General features: G+C 35.2%; 2 protein-coding genes across 5 annotated transcripts in view; one reads left to right on the forward strand and one right to left on the reverse strand.

Annotated features, from left to right (window-relative positions):
* Positions 1 to 10692, forward strand: part of USP16 (ubiquitin specific peptidase 16) — a 23541-nt gene extending 12849 nt beyond the window's left edge. For 2 of the 3 annotated variants that reach the window (XM_034428980.2, XM_060686380.2), the window contains exons 11-18: positions 3181 to 3272; positions 3787 to 3843; positions 4420 to 4581; positions 5579 to 6257; positions 7464 to 7558; positions 7929 to 8015; positions 9480 to 9630; positions 9735 to 10692. In XM_034428980.2, coding sequence (XP_034284871.2) covers positions 3181 to 3272; positions 3787 to 3843; positions 4420 to 4581; positions 5579 to 6257; positions 7464 to 7558; positions 7929 to 8015; positions 9480 to 9630; positions 9735 to 9859 — 1448 coding nt within the window. In that variant the 3' untranslated portion in view covers positions 9860 to 10692. The remainder of the gene's footprint in view (positions 1 to 3180; positions 3273 to 3786; positions 3844 to 4419; positions 4582 to 5578; positions 6258 to 7463; positions 7559 to 7928; positions 8016 to 9479; positions 9631 to 9734) is intronic. The other variant, XM_087895054.1, reaches the window with a different exon arrangement.
* Positions 10693 to 11324: 632 nt separating this feature from the next.
* CCT8 (chaperonin containing TCP1 subunit 8) lies at positions 11325 to 22904 on the reverse strand. 2 transcript variants are annotated; one of them, XM_034429055.3, is made up of 16 exons: positions 22622 to 22850; positions 20859 to 20949; positions 20505 to 20584; positions 19944 to 20093; positions 19412 to 19592; positions 19005 to 19066; positions 18182 to 18319; positions 16802 to 16980; positions 16124 to 16190; positions 15957 to 16044; positions 14014 to 14129; positions 13452 to 13523; positions 13208 to 13372; positions 12569 to 12688; positions 12223 to 12321; positions 11325 to 11528 (listed from the first exon to the last, which is right to left on the reverse strand). In XM_034429055.3, the coding sequence occupies exons 1-15, from the start codon at positions 22679 to 22681 to the stop codon at positions 12229 to 12231; spliced, it is 1662 nt and encodes a 553-aa protein (XP_034284946.1). In that variant the 5' UTR covers positions 22682 to 22850; the 3' UTR covers positions 11325 to 11528; positions 12223 to 12228. The 2 variants fall into 2 exon arrangements, with proteins under 2 accessions (XP_034284946.1, XP_034285012.1); XM_034429121.3 differs by lacking the exon at positions 12223 to 12321 and having other exon boundaries at positions 22622 to 22904.
* Positions 22905 to 23624: the final 720 nt, after the last annotated feature.

Here is a 23624-nt window from a genome sequence, read left to right on the forward strand (position 1 = left end):
TAATTTTCAATTAATACAATTTAATATTTTACTCAGTTATTTCCCTGAATTTTATCTATTTAACTATGCCATTATCCCCAAAAACCCGTTCCTTAAATCTTAAATCCTAACCAATTATAATTCCATTTTTCTCTTTCATTTGCTTAGATGGATATATTTTAACAATATAAATCATCACAATTATAAACATTCATAAAGTAATTAATTCCAACATAATCATTTTATTTTTACTAATGAACTCAACATTTATAGTCTTTATTTCTGTTATTAAATCTAACTTATTCATTTCATTTTAACTATTAATCTCAACATACTCCTCCTTATTTGGCTATCCCACCTCATTTTATTTTGCTATAAAACCCAACATCTTTATCTTCATCTTTGTTGTTAAACCAATCATTTTTATTTCCTGGCTGTTAAATACAGCATACTCATTTTTGTTTTTGGGCTGTTATACAGCATATCCATTTTTATTTTGGCTGTTACACAGCATAACCATTTTTGTTTGGCTGTTGAGACACAGCATGCTCATTTTTTTTGGGCCGTTACACAGCATATCCTTTTATGTTTTGGCTGTTACATAGCATATTATCCATTTTATTTGGCTGTTAAACACATCATAATCATAGTTGGTTTAACTATCCCTACTTAATCCTTTCTTTGTTGTTTCCATCCATCTATACATTGCTTATTTTCAGTTAATCATATTTATCCTTATCCATTTTCATAACAATTTAACATTTACATCTATGTATTTTATTTTGTGCCTGTTCACCGCCCTGAGTCCTTTGGGAGTAGGGCTGTATATAAATTTAATAAAAACAAAAAACAAAACAAAACAAACATTGAGACTTGGTTCTTGCTTAAAATATACCTTGAAATATATTTATAAATTCCTATTAACATTTTAAATTAACCGTATTTATCTTTATCCTATTTCATACCAATTTAACATTAACACATAATTCTTGCTTCAAACATACCTTTAAATATGTTTATAAATTCCTGTTAACATTTTTAATTTCTGTAAAAACCTCCTCTTTATTACTACAATCCACCTGTACATTGTTTTATTTTTTTTATTGAAAAGTTTTAAAAAGTTTTACAGACATTTCCCCTTCCCCCTCCCTCCTCCCCTTCCACCCCTCCCTTTCCTCTCCCTCCCCCCCCCCCCACTTCCCAGAGCAAAATACAGGGTATAACATTTGACAATCATAAGCTAACATAAGCTAATTATCTATAGCCTCCTATCCCCCTCTTGAACTTTTAACTCCCCTTTTACTAAACTAAATTTAAGTACTTTATAAGATCTCTTTGATCATTCATAAACTATTTGAAATTTTTTAGTCCGATATTTGCCTTGAATATAATCAATCCATCTTCTCCATTCTAACATATATTTCTCATTTGAATGGTCCTTTAGATATGCTGAAATTTTCGCCATTTCTGCTAAATTTACTACTTTTAATGTGCATTCTTGTATAGTAGGTAAATCTTCCTTCTTCCAGCACTGCGCCACCAAGAGTCTTGCTGCAGTTATTAAGTTCAGAATCAATTTAGTCTCTATAGCCGTACAAATTTGCATCCTTTTTAAGTATTGGTATCATTTGAAAGAGAAATAGAAACTTGGGCAGAACATTCATTTTAACTGCTGCTATTCTTCCCAACAAAGACAGTTGTAATTTTTTCCATTTATCCATCTCTGTCTGTATTTTATGCCATAACAATTCATAATTATACTTGTATAATTTCCCATTTGATGTTGTAATAAAGATTCCTAAGTACTTAACCTTTTTCACTATCTCGCATCCTGTTACTCTTTCCAATTCTTCTTTTTGATTTATATTCATATTCTTAACTATCATCTTTGTTTTCCCTATATTTATTTTAAACCCTGACACTTGACCATATTGCCTAATTATATCCATCAAGCCTGTAACTGAATTTACTGGTTGGGTTAAAGTTACAACCAAATCATCTGCAAATGCTCGTAATATATAATCTTGTTGCCTGATGTTAATACCCTGTATGTTATCCGAGTCCCGTATTTTATTCAGCAGTTACTTCCAAAGTTAAAATAAACAATAGTGGAGACAAGGGACATCCCTGTCTTGTTCCTTTCTCAATTTTAAAAGTTTCTGTGAGACTACCATTAACTATTATTTGTGCTGTTTGTTTCTGGTATATTGCCTTAATAGATTGTATGAAATGCTCTCCCAACTGCATCTTTTGTGCTACTTTCACTAAAAACTGCCAATTCAATCGATCAAACGCTTTCTCTGCATCCAAAAACATAAGCACTGCAGGGATTTGGTTGTTCTTCCCCAAATACTCCAGTATATTAACAATTTGTACTTACATTAATTTTCATTTGTCTCCCTTTTGTATAAATTTACTTTATGAATAAAGTAAAAAAATCTAGGCATTGTTCTAGCCTGGGTTGGTTGTCACTCACCCGGCTTCAAAGAGCTCCGTTTCTATCCACATTCCTCCAGCATATTTCTTGCCCGGCTGCCACCCCCCCGCCGCCAACTCACAGAGGGTTCCCTCTGACCTCTGAGGAACTTGCCTGTTCCTCTTGGTCGTCCGAGGTGCCCCTCCTTTTCCCCTGTCCCTGCAGGATGGTTCCGGTCCGAAGACCCATCGGCGATGGTTCGGCAGCCGGGGTTTTCGTGGGGTGCATCAGAGCCTGCTATTTCCCCGACTGTCTTGCCGCGACGCCAAACCAGAAGTCCTCGGTTTTGTTGCTTTTGCTAAGCAATAGCCTCAATATCACATAAAACATTGAAAAGATTTTCAAAAGTAGCTACTCTGCTTTTGAAAAAAATAATTCTTTGGATATAACCAAATTGTTGGACTCTCTGAAGTATCTCTGGAGACTGAGAAAACAGGAATATAGGGGCATTCTACAGATATGTTGGACTATAGGCTTTTATGACTTGGCAGTATAGCAAAGATATTGTAAACCAATAGGTTTTAGGGCACAAATTGAGAAGAAAATGCTATTAGAAACTATTTACTCTCTTCATTTTTTCAAATATAAAATTCTTACATTCTCTTTTCTGTATAGATACACATCTATACTGGAATAAACATTTTTTTTCTACCAGTGTAGCAGCGTAATCATTAGTTAAATGAAGATTAAAATGTATATTGTTGGTATCTTGTCTTTTATTTTAGAATATGAAAAGAAAAAGGTAATGCATAGTTTTGTGGACCGCATTTTTGGTGGAGAATTAACAAGTACAATCATGTGTGAAGAGTGCCAAACAGTAAGTTATATATATATATGTATGCATGCATGCATTTATGTGTATATAAATTTGGGGGGCAGTAATACTAGCTAATGTCACTACCATTATCTTCTTCTGACAGGGTTCAACATTGTGCTATACTTAAAGTGACTTGTGATTGTGTTAATAAAGGCTAAACGATGTTTGTGTGAATCTAGGCAATCTTGGCTTATTCAGCACAAATAATGCAAATCATAAATATATCAGTCTCGTAAAGTTCTGCCCATGCACAATTTTAAAAAGGTTAGAAGCTATAGTAGTTGTACTAAGTATGTAGGACTTTCCCATGACTAACAGGAGCAAAACAAAGTAAGATGAAACATACAAATGTAGTATAGTCACTTTCAAAAGAGTGCAAATGCATATTTTCAAATCATTAAACTATGTGTAAAGTGAAATTATATTTTTATATACCCCATTATATATATTCTAGTCTTTGGAGGCATTATACATATTTTTTTTCCTTTTGTAAAGGGTAAAATGTTTGTTTCAGGTTTCTTTGGTACATGAACCATTTCTTGATTTGTCACTCCCCGTCTTAAATGATCAGGTAAGTAAAAAGTTTACTTTTAGATGATAAAATTAAGGGCTTGTTACCAAGATACTGAAAGCTTGGGGAAATGACTAATTTTCTGCATATAAAATAGTCAAGTGCAGTAGCCAATGTGATATTATAAATGAACTCCTTGAGAAAAACACATAGCAACAAATATTTTAAGATTTCATTAGCTTGAAGAATATTCTGCAATTCTTAAAGTTCATAAAGAGTAGCTGCTGACTTTTTCTTTCAACTAATTTGAGAATCTTCAAACTTCAGAAGTTGTTTTCTGTTTTCTCCTGCTACAGTAACTACTGTAAGAGGAATTCCCAAACTTTGATATTCAATGCATATTCATTCATGGATAAAAAGTTTTTGTAAAACTGGTAAAAAAAAAAAGTAAGCATGTCTTGTGTGTGTAGATTTTGATGGATTAAAGAAAACTCAAGCCACACTGAGCAATAATCACAAGAATATTGGCTATTTTTTCCATATTCCTTTTAATAACAGCCAGAAATCTATAATAAAATATATGGTAGAATTGGCTTTGTATCCTCTCTAACCTATCTATAATTATCTTTTTTTAAGAATGGCAAGAAAAATAATGTTAAAAAATTACAGGAAAAAGAAATTGACATTTGTGAAGAAAACATAGAAAATGAATGTTACGTGAAAGAAAGAGATGAAATTCCTGTTACAAGTAAGCATCTACAGAAAAAGACAAAGAAAATGGCCAGAAAGCAAGCAAAGGTTAGTAATCATGAGGATAGGAAAGTATAAAACCATGCCTTAAAGATGGTTTGTAAGTGGAACTGAAGTGTTGCTTAGCATTTTCCTCAGCTATATTCTAATTTGGATATTAGGTTTAGGTTTAGGTTTATTTGATTTGTATACCGCCCTACTCCCGAAGGACTCAGGGCGGTGAACAGCCAAGCAATAAAATACATAAATACACAAAATTTAAAAACCAGATAAAATCAAATTAAATCATTTTGGCCCGGACAGATTAAAACACCCCAATCATTTAAAAACAGATTAAAATTTACATATTAAAAGAGGGAGGAGATTAGGCCAAGCCCGCTTGATGGAATAAAAAGGTCTTAAGAGCGCGGCGGAAGGTGCGCAGATCCGGGATCCTCCGTATCTCTGGGGGGAGCTCATTCCAGACGGTAGGTGCCCCCACAGAGAAGGCTCTCCCCCTAGGGCCGCCAGCCGACACTGTTTGGCTGACAGCACCCGGAGGAGTCCCTCTCTATGAGAGCGTACTGGCCTGTGGGAGGCTATTGGTGGTAGTAGGCGGTCCCATAAATAACCAGGTCCTAAGCCATGAAGCGCTTTAAAGGTGGTAACCAAAACCTTGAAGCGCACCTGGAAGACCACCGGGAGCCAGTGCAGCTCGCGCAGGAGAGGTGTCTAATTTGGATATTAACTAAAGTGACAAATTCATATTTGAATGTCATTTATATACAGTATGTGTTATAGCTTTGCTGAGAAATTTGAAATATGCAAATATAAAAATGATATCCAAAGCTCACTATTGTTTATTCATATTAACATCAGACTGTGTTAAGTTTTAAATTTGGATGCAACCATATTGCTTGTAACTCATATGTTAATTTTCTTTATAATTCATACATTAATTCAATTTATTCCAATTTTAAAGACAATAATAGTGCTTATATATCTTCAGCATACATTACTGTTTACTATTTTTTCAAAATGCTTTTTTCTGTATTTTATTTGTCAGAACCAACGTCATCAGCAGAAATTTCAGGAGAAAGTTATTCATCTAACAGATAATGATGTCGCTGAAAAAACTGAAGCTGATCATGATTGCAATAAACAAACAATAGAAAGTAACTCTGACATAAGGTGTCTGAAACCAGAAGAGGAAGAGTCATTAAACACATGTGAAGAGCATTGTGTGGATAAAAAATGTGTAGATGAGCCAGAAAGTATAGTTCAAGTACCGATCACAGAAAAACATGATGAAAATGCAGACAGTTGCGATCAAGAGGCAAATAATGAAGTCAATTTGGACGTTTCTATAAAAGAGTTTGTTCCCGCTACAGAGTGTGTCAATAAGTTTGATGATTTGCATCTTAAGGAAGATAAGGATGAGGAAGATGACGATATTATCAGTGACTTCAGCAAATTATTCCTGGAGGAGGAAGAGCCGAGTGATGATACAGATAGTTTGCATGAATTTTATGGTTTTGAAACACAAACATATGAAGTAGTAAATGAAGATCCAGAAACAGCATTTTGTAGTCTTGCAGACAGCAATACTATAAACATAGAAGAAAATTCAATTCTTCATTGCTTGAATCAGTTTACTCGTATTGAGAAACTTTGTGAGAACAACAAATTGCTTTGCGAAGTGTGCACACGGAATCAACTTTGTGGAATCAAGACTAATAAAATAAGTATGTTAAAATTGTTTTTTAATCAATTTATTGAATTATTCAAAATTCAATACTGAATTTATTTTTCTTATCAAGACATTGAGTAAGAGCAATTTCTTGTTTTAATGGAACTAGATAGGAAATACCATGTTTCTCCAAAAAGATGACTCACCTTGAAAAGCCCTATTACATTTTTGAGCACATGCAATCAAATTAAGCCCCACCCACAAAATTAACCCTAATTAAGACCCTGCCCACCCCGGGGTGCAGGGTGTGTGGCAAGACACAGGTTAAAAATAGACTAGGATGGGGATGGGGCTGTTGGTGCACCGCCGCGAGGTGAGTCAATAATTAGAACCTTCCAAAAAGAAGGCCTAGCCGTTTCTTGTAGGGGTCAAAAGAAAATAAGACCCGGTCTTTTTGGAGAAACACCGTATTATATGTATGACCATTTTATAAAGGGATAAAAAGTTACTGTCTCATTGTCATAAGTATCTCTAAAGAAAAACAAATTGCCGGTTTGAAGTGACTATATGTTGAATATGACTTGAATATAACTTTGAAAACCCCGAGGGACTGTATGGCAAGACTGAGTGGAATTCATTGTTTAAATATTTATGATGATATGTTTCATTCTTTAGTTGAAATAAGTGGACTCCCAGCAGTACAGGTAGAATTGCTAATACTATGAAGATATATATCTTTTTGTTTTTTTTGAATTATAGGTACACAATATTTTTGAATTTTGTATGCCTGTATCTGTATAATGAAACAAAAAAAACCTAGAACCTAAGCAAATTTCTCAGAGAGATATATTTAAATTTAAGGAGGAAAGCAATAATTGAAGAAATCAAAGGCTTTCAGAATTAGGCCTGATAATATATCTTGATTTATTGTAAGATATGAAAATATTTACATACTATTTTGAACCTATTTTGAAATTATAAGCAAAACCCTAAATTACCATAAATATCAAAATAAAATGGCATAAATACAGTTTCCAGAAACTGTATTGAGTCTTGGTAAGTTTTCTCTGGATTTTATAAAACATGAGCATTTGCTTTTTCCTTCCCATAGAAATAATTGAGGCTGAATGTTCAGGTGTATAATGCTGGAAATTCAAAATTATGAGAGCTCATATACATAGTAAATCTAAACAATTGCATAAAAAGTAATGTTATTGAATATTTATTAAGTCATGATTTGTTTTTCCTTTTTTTTCTCCAGATTCCAAGAAATATGTATACACTAATGCCAAAAAACAAATGCTTATTTCTCTTGCTCCTCCAATTTTGACCCTTCATTTAAAAAGATTTCAACAGGTATAATTAATGACTTAAGTTCAATTATCCTAGTTTAATTCAACTTGTAGGAAGTGATTAAGAGAAGCAATATATTGGACATTCTTATTTATTGCCATATGACATTTGAGCCTTAAAATAACTTAAATTTATTACTAGACCTTTTCCCTTTAAGAATAGGGTGGGTTCTTTTCCTAATTTTCTAGGATATTTGCTTCTGTAGTTTTACGTTGGGTAGACAGTTGAGTGATCTCCCGGTGCTTGGGATTACAAATTCCACAGAGCCTTTACATTATCAATATAGGCTAGAAAAACTGGGAATTACCCTCTGGACTATATAAGCTTATTGCCAAGTTTTGATCTTACTTTGCATTTTCTGGTTCTTTTCAAGGCTGGATATAATCTCCAAAAAGTAAACAAGCACATATCGTTTCCTGAAGTTATGGATTTGGCTCCTTTCTGCTCAATTAAGTGCAAGGTAAAGTGCTTATGTTATTTGCATTACTACTTTGACATCTATATTACATGTTACAGTTCACGGCAGGTAACAAAGCACAGCCTTTGAATGAAGCAGCTGAGTAGGATAACTCCATTTGATTAGGAGACTGATATACAATGTTCCCTTGACTATATGTCAGAAAGGAGGAAGGCAGGCAGAGGTTTTCTTTAAAGTTCAAGATGTTCTGATTCCTCAGAGGAGTATAGTTGTATGCAAACTGATTTGATCAAAAGTGCCTGATCCTTACATGGAGTTTTAACTTTAGGCTGACTGCCAGAACTAGTAAAAATGGTGGTGTCAGATTAAAAGACTTTTTTGCTTTTATTTCTAAAAAATTTAACGTCACTCTTGACAATTTTGACTGGTCTTTTGCCTAAATGTATGTGATTCTGACTTCAGTTAAAGCCAGTTTGGTCTAATAGTTAAGGCAGTAGGCTAGAAAGCAGCAGACCCACTTTAGCTGAGTGACTGGGTCAGTCATTCTTTCTCAGCCCAACTCACAGGGTTATTATGGGCAAAATGGAAGAAGGGAGGTGTCTTAGATATGTTTGTCACCTTGAGGTATTTGTAAAAATAATAAAAGCAGTATACAAATAAATAATTTCATCAAATAGTTAAGGCAATAGACCGGAAATCAGGAGACTGCAAGATCTAGTCCCATTTTAAACATAAAAGCTGGCTGGATGACTGAATTAGTTACTCAGCCCAACCCACCTCTGAGTTGTTTTGGAGAAGGTAGGAAGGAGTGCCAATTTGAATTACTTATTAAAAAAAAAAGTGGTGGTAAATACCTAAACGTTTTTCATTGTTTCGGTTTAAGATCAAGTACTTTTTTTGCCTTTTCCTCCCTCTGTTGGTAATCTTATACAATATGTATTTTTCTGTAATCCTTATCTGTTCTGTTCTATCTCTTTACTAGAACTTTCTTTCTGATTCAAATATGGTGTATCACTGAGATTTCTCCAATTTAGGTACCCTCATCTCCCTGTTAAGTCATTTTGTCAAAATCTGAAGATTAGTATGTTCAGGATCACTTATTTCCTTTTAAATACATCACTCATGTTCATTATATTATTCACCTTTGTATCTTACCTAGCCATAATTGTTTTTACTTCAATGATGTGATTTTACTTTATTTCAAAATGAATATGCTTAATATTCTTCCGTGCTCAGCAATACTAGGCTTGCTTTTATGTTTTTTTACTAAAATATACAACTTTTAAAGAAACTAAAGTGCAAATGTTTGTGGAGATTCTGTCATGGTCATGGTTGTCCAAAGGTGCTTTTTCAAGAGGCAACTGGACTACTTCTTCAAAAAAAAAAAAAAAAAGGCAGCCCAGTTGACTCTTGAAAATGCACCTTTGGACAAACTAAAGTGCAACTTTTTATTTTTTGCTGGCCAGCAACAAGGCTACTTCAATACTCTTGATGTTCCTTTTACAGAATGCAAGAGAGGGGACTTCAGAAGTATTGTACTCGTTATATGGTATTGTGGAACATAGTGGGACTATGAGATCTGGTCATTATACTGCTTATGTGAAGACAAGTACCACCAGCCAACTTTCTGATCTTGTCAATGACAAAATTCAACCAAGTAAGTAGAAGGAATTTACCCTGGAAAAATACTTTGAAATTAAATTCCTATGAACCAGTTGAAAACTAATAAGGAAAATTTCCTCTTTTTTAAAAAATTTTCAGCTTCAGAATCTGAGTCACCCAGAAGACAATGGTTTCATGTAAGTGACAGTCATGTGCAAGCAGTATCCATATCCAAGGTCCTGAAGTCACAAGCGTATCTTCTCTTCTATGAAAGAATATTGTAAATTGGAAAAATTCCACCTAGGAAAGTTTCACCAAACTTTTATCATGTTGAGTTTATTTCTTAAATCTGAATTTAAACATAACTTCTTTTTAAATACATACATACGTATATATGTATATGTATATGTAATTGTTTGGTTAATATCCGATGCACTGAATTAGTATGATAGAGGGCATGTTCCTTGATCCATAAACTCAGATCATTATTTTCAATTTAAAAAAAAAATTCTAAAAGACGCAGTAATGTAGAGATCTATCATTACTGCAAGATAAATTGGGCTAACAAATAGTTCGAAAGTTTACTGTCTATTTATTTTCACAAGTTATGATAAGTGAGGTGCCTGCAGAACACAATTCAGGAGTGTCAAATTATATTTGACTACCCTATTTAAAAAGCTAAAACACGGTTCACCTCTATATAGTATTTTGCAACACTTTCCTGAGGCAAAGATGGCCCCCGTCTCTCAGCTTTTCAAAAATGTCTATAAAGACCTGGCTCTGCCATCTCCTTTGGCCCTGACAGAGCAGTAGCTGTGGCTAGTTAATGCCCTGAAGGTCTTCCCCCAACCCCCACCACCTTTTGATTATCTTTTCATGTTAAATTTTACTATTTTTCCTCTAGTAATTTTTATACTCAGTTGTTTTTTAACATTTTATTTGTACACCAAGAGTGCCTCTGTGAGGGAAATGGGCTGTTTGTAAGTTAATAAATGAGAAAATAAACAAATGTTATCTCATAAATATAGCAGACATGCTTCTTGTAATATAATAGGAATCATTTCTTCATATTGTAGTTGCCATGATTTTTTAAAATTAAAAATGCAGTTTAAATCTACTTCCTGATCTTCTGCAATACATAATGTAATCAGCCATTTCCAAAAGTCTCGTGCATAACAAAAGGTTCAAGAATTATTTTGTATTTAATAAAAGATTAAGTATTAGAGCTATGCAAAACAGTAAAAATACCACCTTGACTACAAATATGTACAAAGCACTTATTTTCAAATTGTTAAAGTAACCACATTTTTACAGCTTTGTGTACTTGTTTAAGATGTACCTGGAAATATGGACATGCACATATTTCTCGCAAAAGATTCATCTGTTTCTACAGGTGAAAAATAGGTTCCTCATTATGGTCCTGTGCACTGAAAAACATCTATTTTGAACACTTTGAACAGTTCTGTTTCCCCAAATATAAGACCCTTATATTTTTTTGAATCCTGAAATAAACGCTTGGCCTTATTGCTATGTGTTCAAAAGCCTGATTGGGCTTATTATCAGGGGATGTCTTATTTTGGGGGAAACAGCATTCTTCAATGTCTGTCTGGCTGTTCAGTACTGAAATAAGTAGCAAGTACTTTGTGTAGGACTATTTAGTAGCAGTACTAAATAAGGTCCTACAAAAGACACTTGTATACCTGGCAACCTTTTAAATAACCATGTCTTTTAAATCAGACAAAAAGGCAGTTTACTGAAATTGTTTTTATTGAAATGCTCCAAGGTAACTTCTATTACAGATTAGTTTCATAATTTAAAGGTAATTTGAACATATTTGGCAAGATACACAGCAATGTCTACTTGTGCTTAACTATTTCAGTCACTTTGGTCATCATCCAAATCCTTTTTCCCTGATGGCGGTTTAGGGCCACCAGCTGGTTTGGCCATGATAATCTATAAAAGAAATTAAGATATTTCAAATTGTCAATACAAAGATATGCAGATCTATTAATACTTTAAATGCAGGCTTTTATGCCATGGTAGACTGACAATGCATTTTGAAAACACAAAAAGTAAGTATTTGATTTTGCATGCATACTAGTGTCTTTGGAGCAGAGTTAAGGGTTATTCAATTTTCTCAGGTTTCATGAACGTAATAGTAAAGTGAAAGCTACCTTCATGGCCAATTGTGTTTGAAACCTGATGTTGCCAACCAAGGGAACATGCAATGGTGTTTGTGCTACAGAACAATTATATCCATACAGAATAGGAAATTAAAATAGCTTCAACAATAACAGCTGCATTTACAGATTTAAATAGCAAGGGTACTCTTTCAGGCATATTTAAGTAGACTGGTATAATAATATTGCCAGTCAGCCATAGTTAAAAACTTCTTTCACAAAGTGAATACTCATCCTTTGGTCATTTTTGGCAATTAATTCATATGCTTTTAGTGCTATCAATTCAATATTCTTAAAAGAGGGTTTTAATGTAAGATGCTTTATTTTAACATTTCAAACAGATTATTAGTGCTGTGGCGTAGGCATATGTGAATATGGGAGAAAACATATCCATTTCAGGCAGAGTGTAAAAAGCATTCATGCAGTTTCCACTCTTGTCAACATTACACATGAGGCCATTATCTTACTGTACACTATTGCTCAGGGGCATCTTTCCAGTCATCCTTGTCCCAGTGCTCTGATGCTTTAGGGGCTTTCGGACCACCTGCTGCTTTGGCCACAATAATCTATAGAAATTTTATATCACATACACATTTTGACGTTTCATTTGAAAAGTCATACTTATGAACCTAAGAATTCACTTGATTTGGTTTGTACAAGTCAATACCTATAGTCCAAACAGGCATCTGCAGACTATAAAAGCATGACTCCAAGTATAAATACATTTTTGTAAATTTATTTAATGTTAAAATTGACTTTTGGAATAGTATTCCAATATGGTACAAAACTAAAAACACTCTAATGCCAACTCACCTGATCAACTCTCAATACTGTTACTGCAGCATTTGTAGCCAGTTTGATACTCCAGTATTTTCCAAGATGTGTATCTAATACCCCTGCTTCCAACATATCTTTCACAGATGCACCTTCAGCCTGTTAAAATTAAGTCAGAATGATTAACTGTCTTTGTCTCTGATTACAAACTATTATTTCTCCCATCTTAATTTACAGGCCCTAAATCTGCTGTGTCACCCAAATGGTGAACTAGCACTATAGATTTGTATGCTTACTTGTATCTCTGTGTTAAACAATGACATTATAGCATGATCATAGAAACATATGTAGTCTGCCTCTGTCTAGATGGGGGTGCTCAAAATTGCTTGAATGTATTATTACTGATGCCAAGAAAAATAACTTGGGTGATACAGTCACTGCCTCTCTTGTTTTAGTTATAAAATATTCATAATTAGGTATCACTTTATTTTTGTTCATTCAACATGATGTATGTACCTAATGCTCCCATTCTCTATACATACCCAGCCATGAAAAATGCTATAGCCTATTAAACGTATTGTGAATGTTAATGGCACCACTTTTTAATATTTAGAAAAATATTGAAATCATTTTAAGATTTTCTACTTTACATTATAGTGAATTTGTAGCTAGTCTTACCTCAATATCAAATCCAACATTTTTATTGCCTTCTTGATGTACTGCATATAGCTTTGAAATAAGCTCATTTGCTTTAATTCCAGAATTTTCTGCTAGAGCTCGGGGAATAGCTTCAAATGCCTCCGCAAATTTCTTGATTGCATACTGATCAAGACCTGGGCAAGTCTGAACAGAGGTGGGGGTTACTGTTAAGTTGCATTGAATTACAAAAGAAATCTGACTGAAAAATATGTTTGTAGCATACCTCTCCGTATGACGTTATCTGTTTTGCCAATTCAATCTCAGTTGCACCACCCCCTGGGACAAGGCGCTTATCCTACAAAATTAAAATGAAATGTAAAATACTTGGGATGAAATGCCAACTAAACAAACTGAAACACAAAAACTTCAAAGAAGTACTCATTTCTAAAAACATTTTAAAAACACAATGAATGCATTATTTTAATAGAACAGTATATAAAGTTGATACAAATGAGATAAGCATATTGTGTGAATGCCAATCATAATATAATATGCCAATCAATATATAATTATATCCTTGTTGTCAACCATTCAGTTGTGTCCTACCCTTGGACACACTATGGATTAGCATTCTCCATGCCCGTCTTGCACCATTTCCTTCAGATCCACTGTGGTCATCCCTGTGTCATCCTTTATAAGTGTCCAGCCAGCATTGATCACTCCCGACATGACTAACTTTTTGAGTGAGTCAACCAATTATATACAAGATAGCAAAAATATTAACAACTCTGTAAATGCACATTATAAAATAACCCCAAATTATAGATCCCCAAGGCTTTACTCACCCGAGTGAGTACTTTGAAAGTATTTACGCCATCATCAATTGCTCTTTCTACATCATCCATTAGGTTGTCTGTGGAACCACGAATTACTATTGTTGAGATAGCTCCATCTTCCTTTTCTGCAAAAAAAAAAAAAGTTTCAAGAAACATTTTACAAATGTAAATATGTAAATATTACAGATAGTCCTCAGATTACAAACATTCATTTAGCGACCAAAGTTACAACAGCACTGAAAACAGTGACTTAAGACCAAGTCCTCACATGACTGATGCAGTATCCCAATAGTAAATTGATCAAAATTCAGATACTCTGCAACCGTCATGTATTTGCAATGGTTGTAGCACCCCAATGTGGTTGCTATTTGTGACCTTCCCAGCTAGCTTTTGAGAAGGAAAGTCAATGGGGGAAGCCATATTCACTTAGTAACTGCAGTGATTTGCTTAAAAATGGTAGCAAAAAAATAAATAAATCATAAAATCAAGCACAATTCATTTAACAATTATCTTGCTTAATAATGTAAATTATAGCCTTAATTATGGTAATAATACAACAGAGGTATTACCGTATTTTTCGGAGTATAAGACGCACCGGAGTATAAGACGCACCTTAATTTTGGGGGAGGAAAACAAGAAAACAAGAATTCTACCTCTGTCTACCAGCATTTAAGGTGGCGCCACCCTCCTTGTCCTCCTGCAAGCGAGAGGTGCCTCAGAAACTTGGCTGGGAAAGAGGGCGTCAATTTATTGATAAGTTCTTTTCCAGAAAACTTATCAGGGTGCTCCTGCGATGTGCAGGGATTACTCGCTTTCCCCCAGAGACCCCTCACATGCTCTGGGGGAAGGGACAGAACAGAGCCTGAGGAACAAACCTCTTTGAAACGGTCTGGAGGGGAATCTGCCTGGCAGCTTCGGAGAAAAAGCCGGGCGCCACGATTTGCAGCTGGTCACCCCTCTGGCCGCCCAGCGGGCAGCTTAGGGCAGGCAATGGTCGCAATGACTTCACTCATCAGCAATGCGAGGAGCCGCCGCCTAAGCCCTCTCCATGCCCATGAGCCAAGCCGAGCCAAATGGGAGCTCCTAAAGTAAAACATCCCTCCTTTCCAGCCATCGCTGCTGAGATTCCCCAATGCAATTTTCAGAGCCGCGTTTCAGGCGGCGGGCGGCCAGTTCCCTGCAATGCGCAGCGAGGAACTGGGAACAGTTTTGGATTCGGGGAGGGGATTGCAGCGCTGCTGCCTGAAAGTGCTTTTTTTCCCATTGCAGAGCCTTGCGGCAATGGGAATGTGCAATGGGAAGAAAAGCACTTTCAGGTGGCAGCGCTGCAATCCGTTCCCCAAATCCAAAACAGTTTCCAGTTCCCCGCTGCACACTGCAGGGGAACTGGCCATCTGCCGTCTGAAACGCAGCTCTGAAAATTGCATTGGAGAATCTGGGCAGCGGTAGCAGAGAAGGAGGGACGTTTTACTTTAGGAGCTCCCATTTCGCTCGGCTTGGCTCCTGGGCGTGGAGAGGGCTTAGGCGGCGGCTTCTCACATTGCTGGGGAGTCAGTCATTGTGACCATTGCCTGCCCTAAGCTGCCCGCTGGGCGGCCAGAGGGATGACCAGCCGCAAACCGTGGCGCCCGGCTTGTTCCCCAAAGCTGCCGGGCAGATTTCTCCCCCCCCCCCGACCATCCTGAAGAGGGTTGTTCCTCAGGCTGTGCCCCGATCCAGATCCCTGCCACTTGGAACTGCCTGAAAATGGCCGAAAGGTGGGGGCCAGTAGGTGGGCGGGGCTACATTCGGCATATAAGACGCACTCAGATTTTCATCCCCTTTTTGGGAGTAAAAAGGTGCGTCTTATACAATGAAAAATACAGTATGTAAGGTATTATCTCTACAGTAGAGGACTACATGTAATTCTAAGAACAAAAAAAAATCTGGTACACTAAAAAAAAGAAAAATACCATGTTTAAACACAACAACTTGTGTTTCTCCAATTTCTGATAAATACACACTATTGCAGTGGCCCATTTCTTCTAAATTAGGTGGAATCTGTGACAGTAAAGAAAAAATATGGTTATGTCGAGAATTATTATCACATTAGAAATAGACATTAGTGCTAATTACATACCAGTCTGGGCAGAGCTGTAGCACCAACTGTTTTACATAATCTCCTGAGGTCCCATTTGGAATTCAGCCTTTAAAATATATGAATATTTCAAAAAGGAAAACATTTTATAATTTAAAAATTCTTATTACAACATAAAACTTTTCAGGAATATTTATGTTCATTTTAGTAAACAGATTTCTATTGTGCCCATCATATTCTCATGATATACAAAAATACTTTTTCCACACTATTTATATTATGTAACATTAATCGAAGTTTTCCAAATGTACATGACTCAGAGTAAGAAAACTAAGCACCGAATAATATATCATAACTGTTCATTTTGCAAGGGTGTGCGTATTTCTTTATAATTTGTATTTCAATTATTTAAGAAACCTTATATCAAGTTAATTGAAAATGGACATCTAACTTTAGTTCCAAATAGGAATAGGAAATACCATTTTAAGGAGGAAAATAAGTAAGTGGTACAGAAGAAAGCATTTGATTCTTCCCAGTCATGACTCTCTACTTTGATTTCGCATTAATTTGTTATAAAATGATTAAAAAAATTAAAACTTAGCTTTTGAAATTAAGTCATATCTGTATTGTAACTTGAAATCATAAGGCAATGTGATTTTTTTAAGGTGTGCTATTTTAACTAAATGGAAAATTTAGATTTCTCATTTTAGTAAATCTTACCGGATTAACATAAGGTTATATTTGTTTGCATAATGTAGCGCCATGTCTGCCACTTTTCCACCTGAAACTACCACATTTGCACCAGCATCAGCAATAGCTTTGATCTGTAGCTCCATTAAGTTCTCTTCTCCTGTGCTGAAATTCATCAGCTCTTCAGCATTTTTTATCAGTACTGTGCCCTGCAAGAATAAAGCATTTTCCCTAGTATTCATTAAACTTGTATGCTATATGTTTGCCTTACCAAAAATAATCGTTTATTTCCTGTTTCGGATAGAATTCATTAGTCTTCATTCATTTAATGACAATTCAAAGTTACAATGCCCTCAGAAAAGATGATTTATGACCTTTCTTCAAAGATATGGCCCTTGCACTATCCTCGTAGTCACAATTGTAATTTTGGCTGTTGGAAGCAGGTTCACATTTACAACTGCTTGCAGCTTCCTGTGGTCACATGATCACAATTTGCAACTTTTCAGCCAGTTTCCAACAAGCAACATCAGTTGGGGAAGCCAGATTCACTTAAGAACTGTGAAATCTATTTAATGAATGCTGTAAAATTGCCAATAAAATTTACAATTGCATCAAGCTAGGACAAATTCTGGTCCCAATTGTGGCCATAAATCAAGGACTACCTTTCAATGTTTTAGCGATTGCAAAAGAGAACTAGGAAATAAAATATTCCAGAAATACTAGATGAATAGCAGCTGCAATAACATGCAATAACCCTTAATCCATTCCCTTGCTAATGTAACTTAGAGATGACTTTATCGAAGTAATTGAATAGTAGGCACAAGGATACAGATCAGAGTGATTCTTCCCTCATAAGGAAGGGAAGAATTGCTAACAGATAGTTAGCGGTATTTGTTTTGTTACTTAAATTAAGAATGGTCCATTTTTGGTAGGTTAATGGTGAACTTAATATTTTATAAGAGAAAAGATATGCAGGAAATGTGACCAATGATATAAAATAGTCAAGCTGCCCAGTTACATTATGAATTATAGATGTGGGCATTGGTCTTAATATTCGTTTTTCAACACCATCATGATGGTTTTTTATTATTACCATCAAAGAGTCACTGAATAAGGCACTGTATGTTGCTTTTAACTCTTTAGTCTATGAGAATGTTCCTACTCCAATTGGTAATCAAAGGCAAATTACTCCTGGCACTATAGGAGCACATAATAAAACAATGCTTTCTTTATGTAACTGATTATTATATATACCTCAGAATTTAAATAATTACTTGAATTTTCTTGCTTTCCTCTTTTCTATGTTGTCCTTTGAAATCCAGAAATGTTGTCTGTTACTAATTGTAAACTATTACAGAAGCTTTTCCTGTCAAGCTCAAAAATTACTACTCAAAGTTAATCATAACATACCTTAGTTTCTGTTATCATTCCATCAAAAGGACAAGAGTAGACAGCTATTTTAGCATCTTTAACAGAAGTAACATCACCCTCAGTTTCTTTTTTAAATACCATGCCATACAATACAGTGGATGCATTAATACCAGAACCCTGAAAACAATACAAATAACAATCACACCAATTAAATAATTAAAAACAATTTTAATGCTAACATTTTAAATAAATGAATATATTTATTTAGGAATAAATACATTAAACTCTTCCTTTTTCCAAATTAGACTCATTTACCCATACAAAATATAGACTGTTTGCTGATTTAGAACTGTCTTTTTCTGTCATGTATGTATTATTCATTCAATATACAATTTGTCACTGCTTCAAAAATTTGATACCAAATATTTTAAAGATAGGAACAGTAATTCCTGAAGAATGTTAAGAAACTGTTTTTCATATCCTATCCAATGTATGACATCAACTTTAATAACTTTAATAATATCACAATTTATAAATAAAACAACACTGGATAATGAAACATTTTTCTTAAAATTGGGAGTTTTAGGATTAAAACCTCTCCTCAAAGTATTCCTGCAACTTGCCAGAAGCTGGAAACAATATATTTAGCTCCCCACAGGTCTCCTACTGTGCACTCCATATTTTATATTAAATCCACGAAGATAATATAGGATATTTTAAATTTGGATCTAACTATTTAATAAACAGCTATTATTTCTTTTAGCCTACGAGGACTGTGAAGTGATTACTTAGACACTAAGGGTCTCAAGAAAGTTTGGAACATCTGCATTATGTATTACCAAAAATAAATATCACAACTTACTAAGATTTTGCACACTCTGATATTATCAACATTGAACTGACCCGATTCAGGAAAAATGGATACTGTGAAAGAATTAAAAACATAACTTTAGTAAAGTTTATTAGCTTTCAGATCTCTATTTTTCTATCTTAAATTATATGCTAATTTGGAATAAATGTATGGAAATTGATTCATTGAAAATATGCTTTATTTAATATAAAAGGTGTATTATTTTCCTATTACATGGAAGATTGCAGATCTAATGATGCAGAGGTAGATGTCTTATCTGAAAACCAAACATTCAAAAACCGGAATTCCTAGAGTTAAGACAAGATTGGAAATGATTTTCCATTGGTTGTTTATGGTAAAAAAAAATATTCCGTCCATACCAGCAATATATTAAGTAGATCACTAGTAAAATTACTTACCACATGCTTGAGCAATAAGCTGTGTTAGAAAGCTTTCACTACCACACTGTTTACTCATTACTGAAGTTTGTAATAAGGATGCCACTTCTCCAACATCCCGAAGATTTTTTGCAGAGCAGCACACAAGATCAGGCAGAATTTCTAATGCTTTCCTGCAAGCTTTTTCATAGCCTTCAATCACCTACAATTAAATATAGGCAAATGCTTATTCTGTAGCACATAAATATTCCTAAAAGCTTGTGGTCTGTCAGAGCACCACATACATTTTGAATGTATGTGGTACTCTACTTTGTATGGGGCAGCATTAGAAGATATTATTTTCAAATAAGTTTTTAAATTAATTACTAGAAATAAGACAGAAGCAATAATCGTATTCCTGTTTATTTGGAAATTAGCCCCAATAAACTTAATAAATTTCATATGTAATAAACTTTAACAGTTAGACTAATTTTTGTATGATCTAGAAATGGAATATTTTTGGAAATGCAATTTTAACTAACAAATGTAATTCTATCTAACAAAATGTCCATACCTCTGAAACAGAAAGTCCCATTCTTAGAAGTTCTTCAGCATGTTCAAGAAGAGCACCAGCAAAAACAAGAACAAAATTTGTCCCGTCACCAACTTCTTGTTCTTGCATATGAGAAGCCATGACAATCATTTTTGCTGCAGGATGCTGAACCTATGGAATATTTTATATTAGAAGAAACAATTGAACGCATATTAAAATCCAATTAAAATCAATCAAAAAACATATTTAATAATACATATTCAAGATATCAGTTACTATTCCTGAATCTTTTATGGGACAAAAATGCTATGTAACTTGCCTTTTGCAGGCCACCAGCATATATCTGTAGTATCGTTTAATTACTTCAAATCTTCATTGAGAGTAATTTCAGACTCTCATAGACTACCAGCACACTTCTCTAGTGTTAATTACTTCAGAATCTCACAGAAAAATGTACCTCTCCCCCAAAAAGCCTGCATTAGCATTCATTTGCATTAGCAAATGAATTCATGAAGAAATAATGTACAATTAAATATATTAAAATGTAATCATAAATGATAATTTGAGTATCAATAAAGTTACCTGCAATTCTCTTAAAATGGTAGCAGCATCATTAGTAACAAAAAGCTTTTCCAAATGATTAATAACCATTTTGTTCATCCCTAAAACAAGCAAAAACATATAAAATAGGACAATTTGATAAAGTTTAACAAAAGACACGTTTATTTTCTAGATGTTTTTTGTTTTGGGTTTTTATGTGAGTTGTCCAATACACTGAATGCGTTGAATATTATTCATGTAATAAAATAAAGTGCAGTTGAGAAATAATAAAACAATTTTAAACTTTACAGAATCCCAGTTAATTTTTAATACTAGTAATGGAACTATTTAGGTAAATAGAAAATTAAACACTTTTTTAAAAAATTGACATCTTACCATTTGGGCCATAGGCTGTGCGTGTTGTCTGAGCAAGTTCTTTACATGCTTGAATGTTTCGAAACACAGCTTCTTCCAATCCAGAATAATGCTAGACATACAAAATTTAAGCCAGAATTAAGAGATGATTACATGAAATATAATACAGAATTTTATAAAAATTCTGAAAATTATATATTTGTGCCTTAATCCCTCTTCATTTTCCATTTTTCTATCCTGTTTCCTCCAAAATAAGACATTGCCTGATAATAAACCCAATCTGGCTTTTGAGGGTATGGCAATAAGGCCAAGTGCTTATTTCAGGGTTCAAAAAAATATAAGACAGGGTCTTATTTTCGGGGAAACACAGTACCACTTCTGATTCTATTTTAAGACAAAAAGGACTAAATGCTGTCAGAATTTTTTAAAAAAGAAGACTAAGAGGGAAATATCTTAAAACAATAATAGCGAAACCATTATTTCTGATATTCTTGCAGCTCGGTTTTTCAGCAGCAACCATTGTAGGCTTCTGTATTTTATTCTGTTCAATGAAGTGACTTGTGTCTCTGAAAGAATGCCTAATGAGAATGTATGCTCATGAAAATCTATTTAGGTATTACTTTGGGTGCAAAGATGCGGCAGGGATAAAACACATCACTTCTATTATTTCAAAACATATCACTTCTGCATATTTTTGTTCTTCCCTTATATTGCCTCTGTGAAGATTTAGGTATATGTGCATCTCTGTATACTCTGGAAAACAACAATGTAAGGGCTGCAATCAGATAATGTGACCAGAAAAAAGGGACTTGGCTTTGCAAGACTTTCAAGAGACAATTTAACTGCCATACATCTGGAGAGATGTTTAATGGACATGTTTCTTTCTTACCTGATTGTCACATTTCAAAACTATTTTGTTTCTGCTACTTTCCCCATAACATCACATATAACCATGCTATCTCTTTTTCAAGAGTTATTCTGCCAATTAAACAGAAATCCCAATATCCTTTTGCATAATTTCCAATATTGTTGGAAATATTAAAACGATAACGTCTCTATTACACTATTAGTTTCCAGCTAAATTTACAGAAGCAGAGAAAAGCTGTGTGACTATCACCAATTGTTTCTCTGAGAGCTTTATACTTGCCTATTCATCCAACCAATATCAGACTGGCTCTTTTCCAATCATTTGAGTTCTAAACAAATGTCTAAGAAACATGGAGATATTGGATGATGCAGGAAGTTTCCAATACATGTGATCCTCGACTTACAATCATTCATTTAGTAACCAGTCGAAGTTACAACCGTCCTACAATTTTCACAGCAATTCCTTAATTCTTAATAAAATACTTGCTCCAAGGTTGAAACAAATACAATCATGCAACCATAAACGTCCGGGTGAGTGGAAACAGCTAGAAAGACTAGCAGAAATCGAATGGCCTCCTTGAGATTTCTCCGACCTGCTGGTGTCAGCAGGCTCTGCAACGCAACTCCAGAATTCCCGGCATGCCGCGATAGGCCGCCTTGGGCGTTGCAGTTGCATATTCGGAGCTGAGAACGGAGTCGAGAACAATCCCCCGAGCGAGAGTGAGCTCCATATCAACTCCGCGCCGCTCGCAGCCCCCAGCGCGAGCCGTAGTAACGGCGGGGAGGCCCAATAGCCCCGCCTCTTTGATCGGCGCGTGGAGCCGGTGCCTAGAACGCAGGCTGCGATTTCTCTTCTGGAACCTTCCCTCTTCCCCAGCGCCGCCCTCCTGCCTTTCCCCGCGAGTATCTCCGCTCACCTTCGCTCCTTCCTTCAGCATCTGGGCAAAGCCAGGGGCCTTCGGAACGTGCAACGCCATCTTCTCCCGTTCAGGCCACGAGCAGAGACAGCACGCCTGTGGATCCTGTGGCTGAGGCGATGCGCGCAACTCGCCCACGCTCGGTCGCGTCTTTACACGCAAGCGCAGAGGAAGGAGGCGCGGCTAACCAAAATGGCTGACACAAAAGGAGGGGAGGGGTGCGGAGCATGTGGGATGACAAATCAACGGTTTTTTTCTCGGCAGGTTTGAAGAACTGCTGTCCGCCTGGCGGGCGGGAAGCGGCGCTAAAAGACTACTGAGAAACGCGCTGGCTTCGCCTTCTTGTTACCCATCTCCATTATTTAACTATCGTATTATTTGAATTACTGTAGTTTCGATATCCAGTTCAAAACTATATTGCATTGTTTAATTCTATATTTATACAATTGTAATTATACCAAACACAGTTTTCGAGCAGATATAAGCAGTGTTTTTCTTCATAATGAAGAGAGGAATAGCCACATGTAACTGTTTAGTGAGGAAACTGAGTAGTTTTTTTCCCCTTGCATTCTTTTCTGTCCTTTAAATTCCAGCTTATGCAATAAAAGCTATAGAAATACAGGTAATCCTCAATTTACCACAGTTGAGCCCAAAATTTCTGTTGTTAACAGGCATTTGTTAAGTGAGTTTTGCCCCATTTTACGACTTTTCTTGCCACAGCTGCCAAGCATCCAAATTTTGATCATGTGACCATGGGAATTCTGCAAGGGTTGTGAAAAATGGTTGTAAGTCCCTTTTTTTAGTGCTGTTGAACTTTGAACTGACACTAAATGAACTATTGTACTATTGTAAGTTGAGAACTACCTGTATTAAGGCCTATTCCTCGACTTATAACAGTTCATTTAGTGACCGAAGTTACAAGAACACTGAAAAAAAGAGACGACCATTTTTTCATACTTATAACCATTGTAGCATTCCCATTGTCATGTGATTTACATTCAGA

The sequence above is a fragment of the Pantherophis guttatus genome, chromosome 5, assembly GCF_059756535.1.
Source record: "Pantherophis guttatus breed Tessera chromosome 5, ASM5975653v1, whole genome shotgun sequence".
NCBI classification, from domain to species: Eukaryota; Metazoa; Chordata; class Lepidosauria; order Squamata; family Colubridae; genus Pantherophis; species Pantherophis guttatus.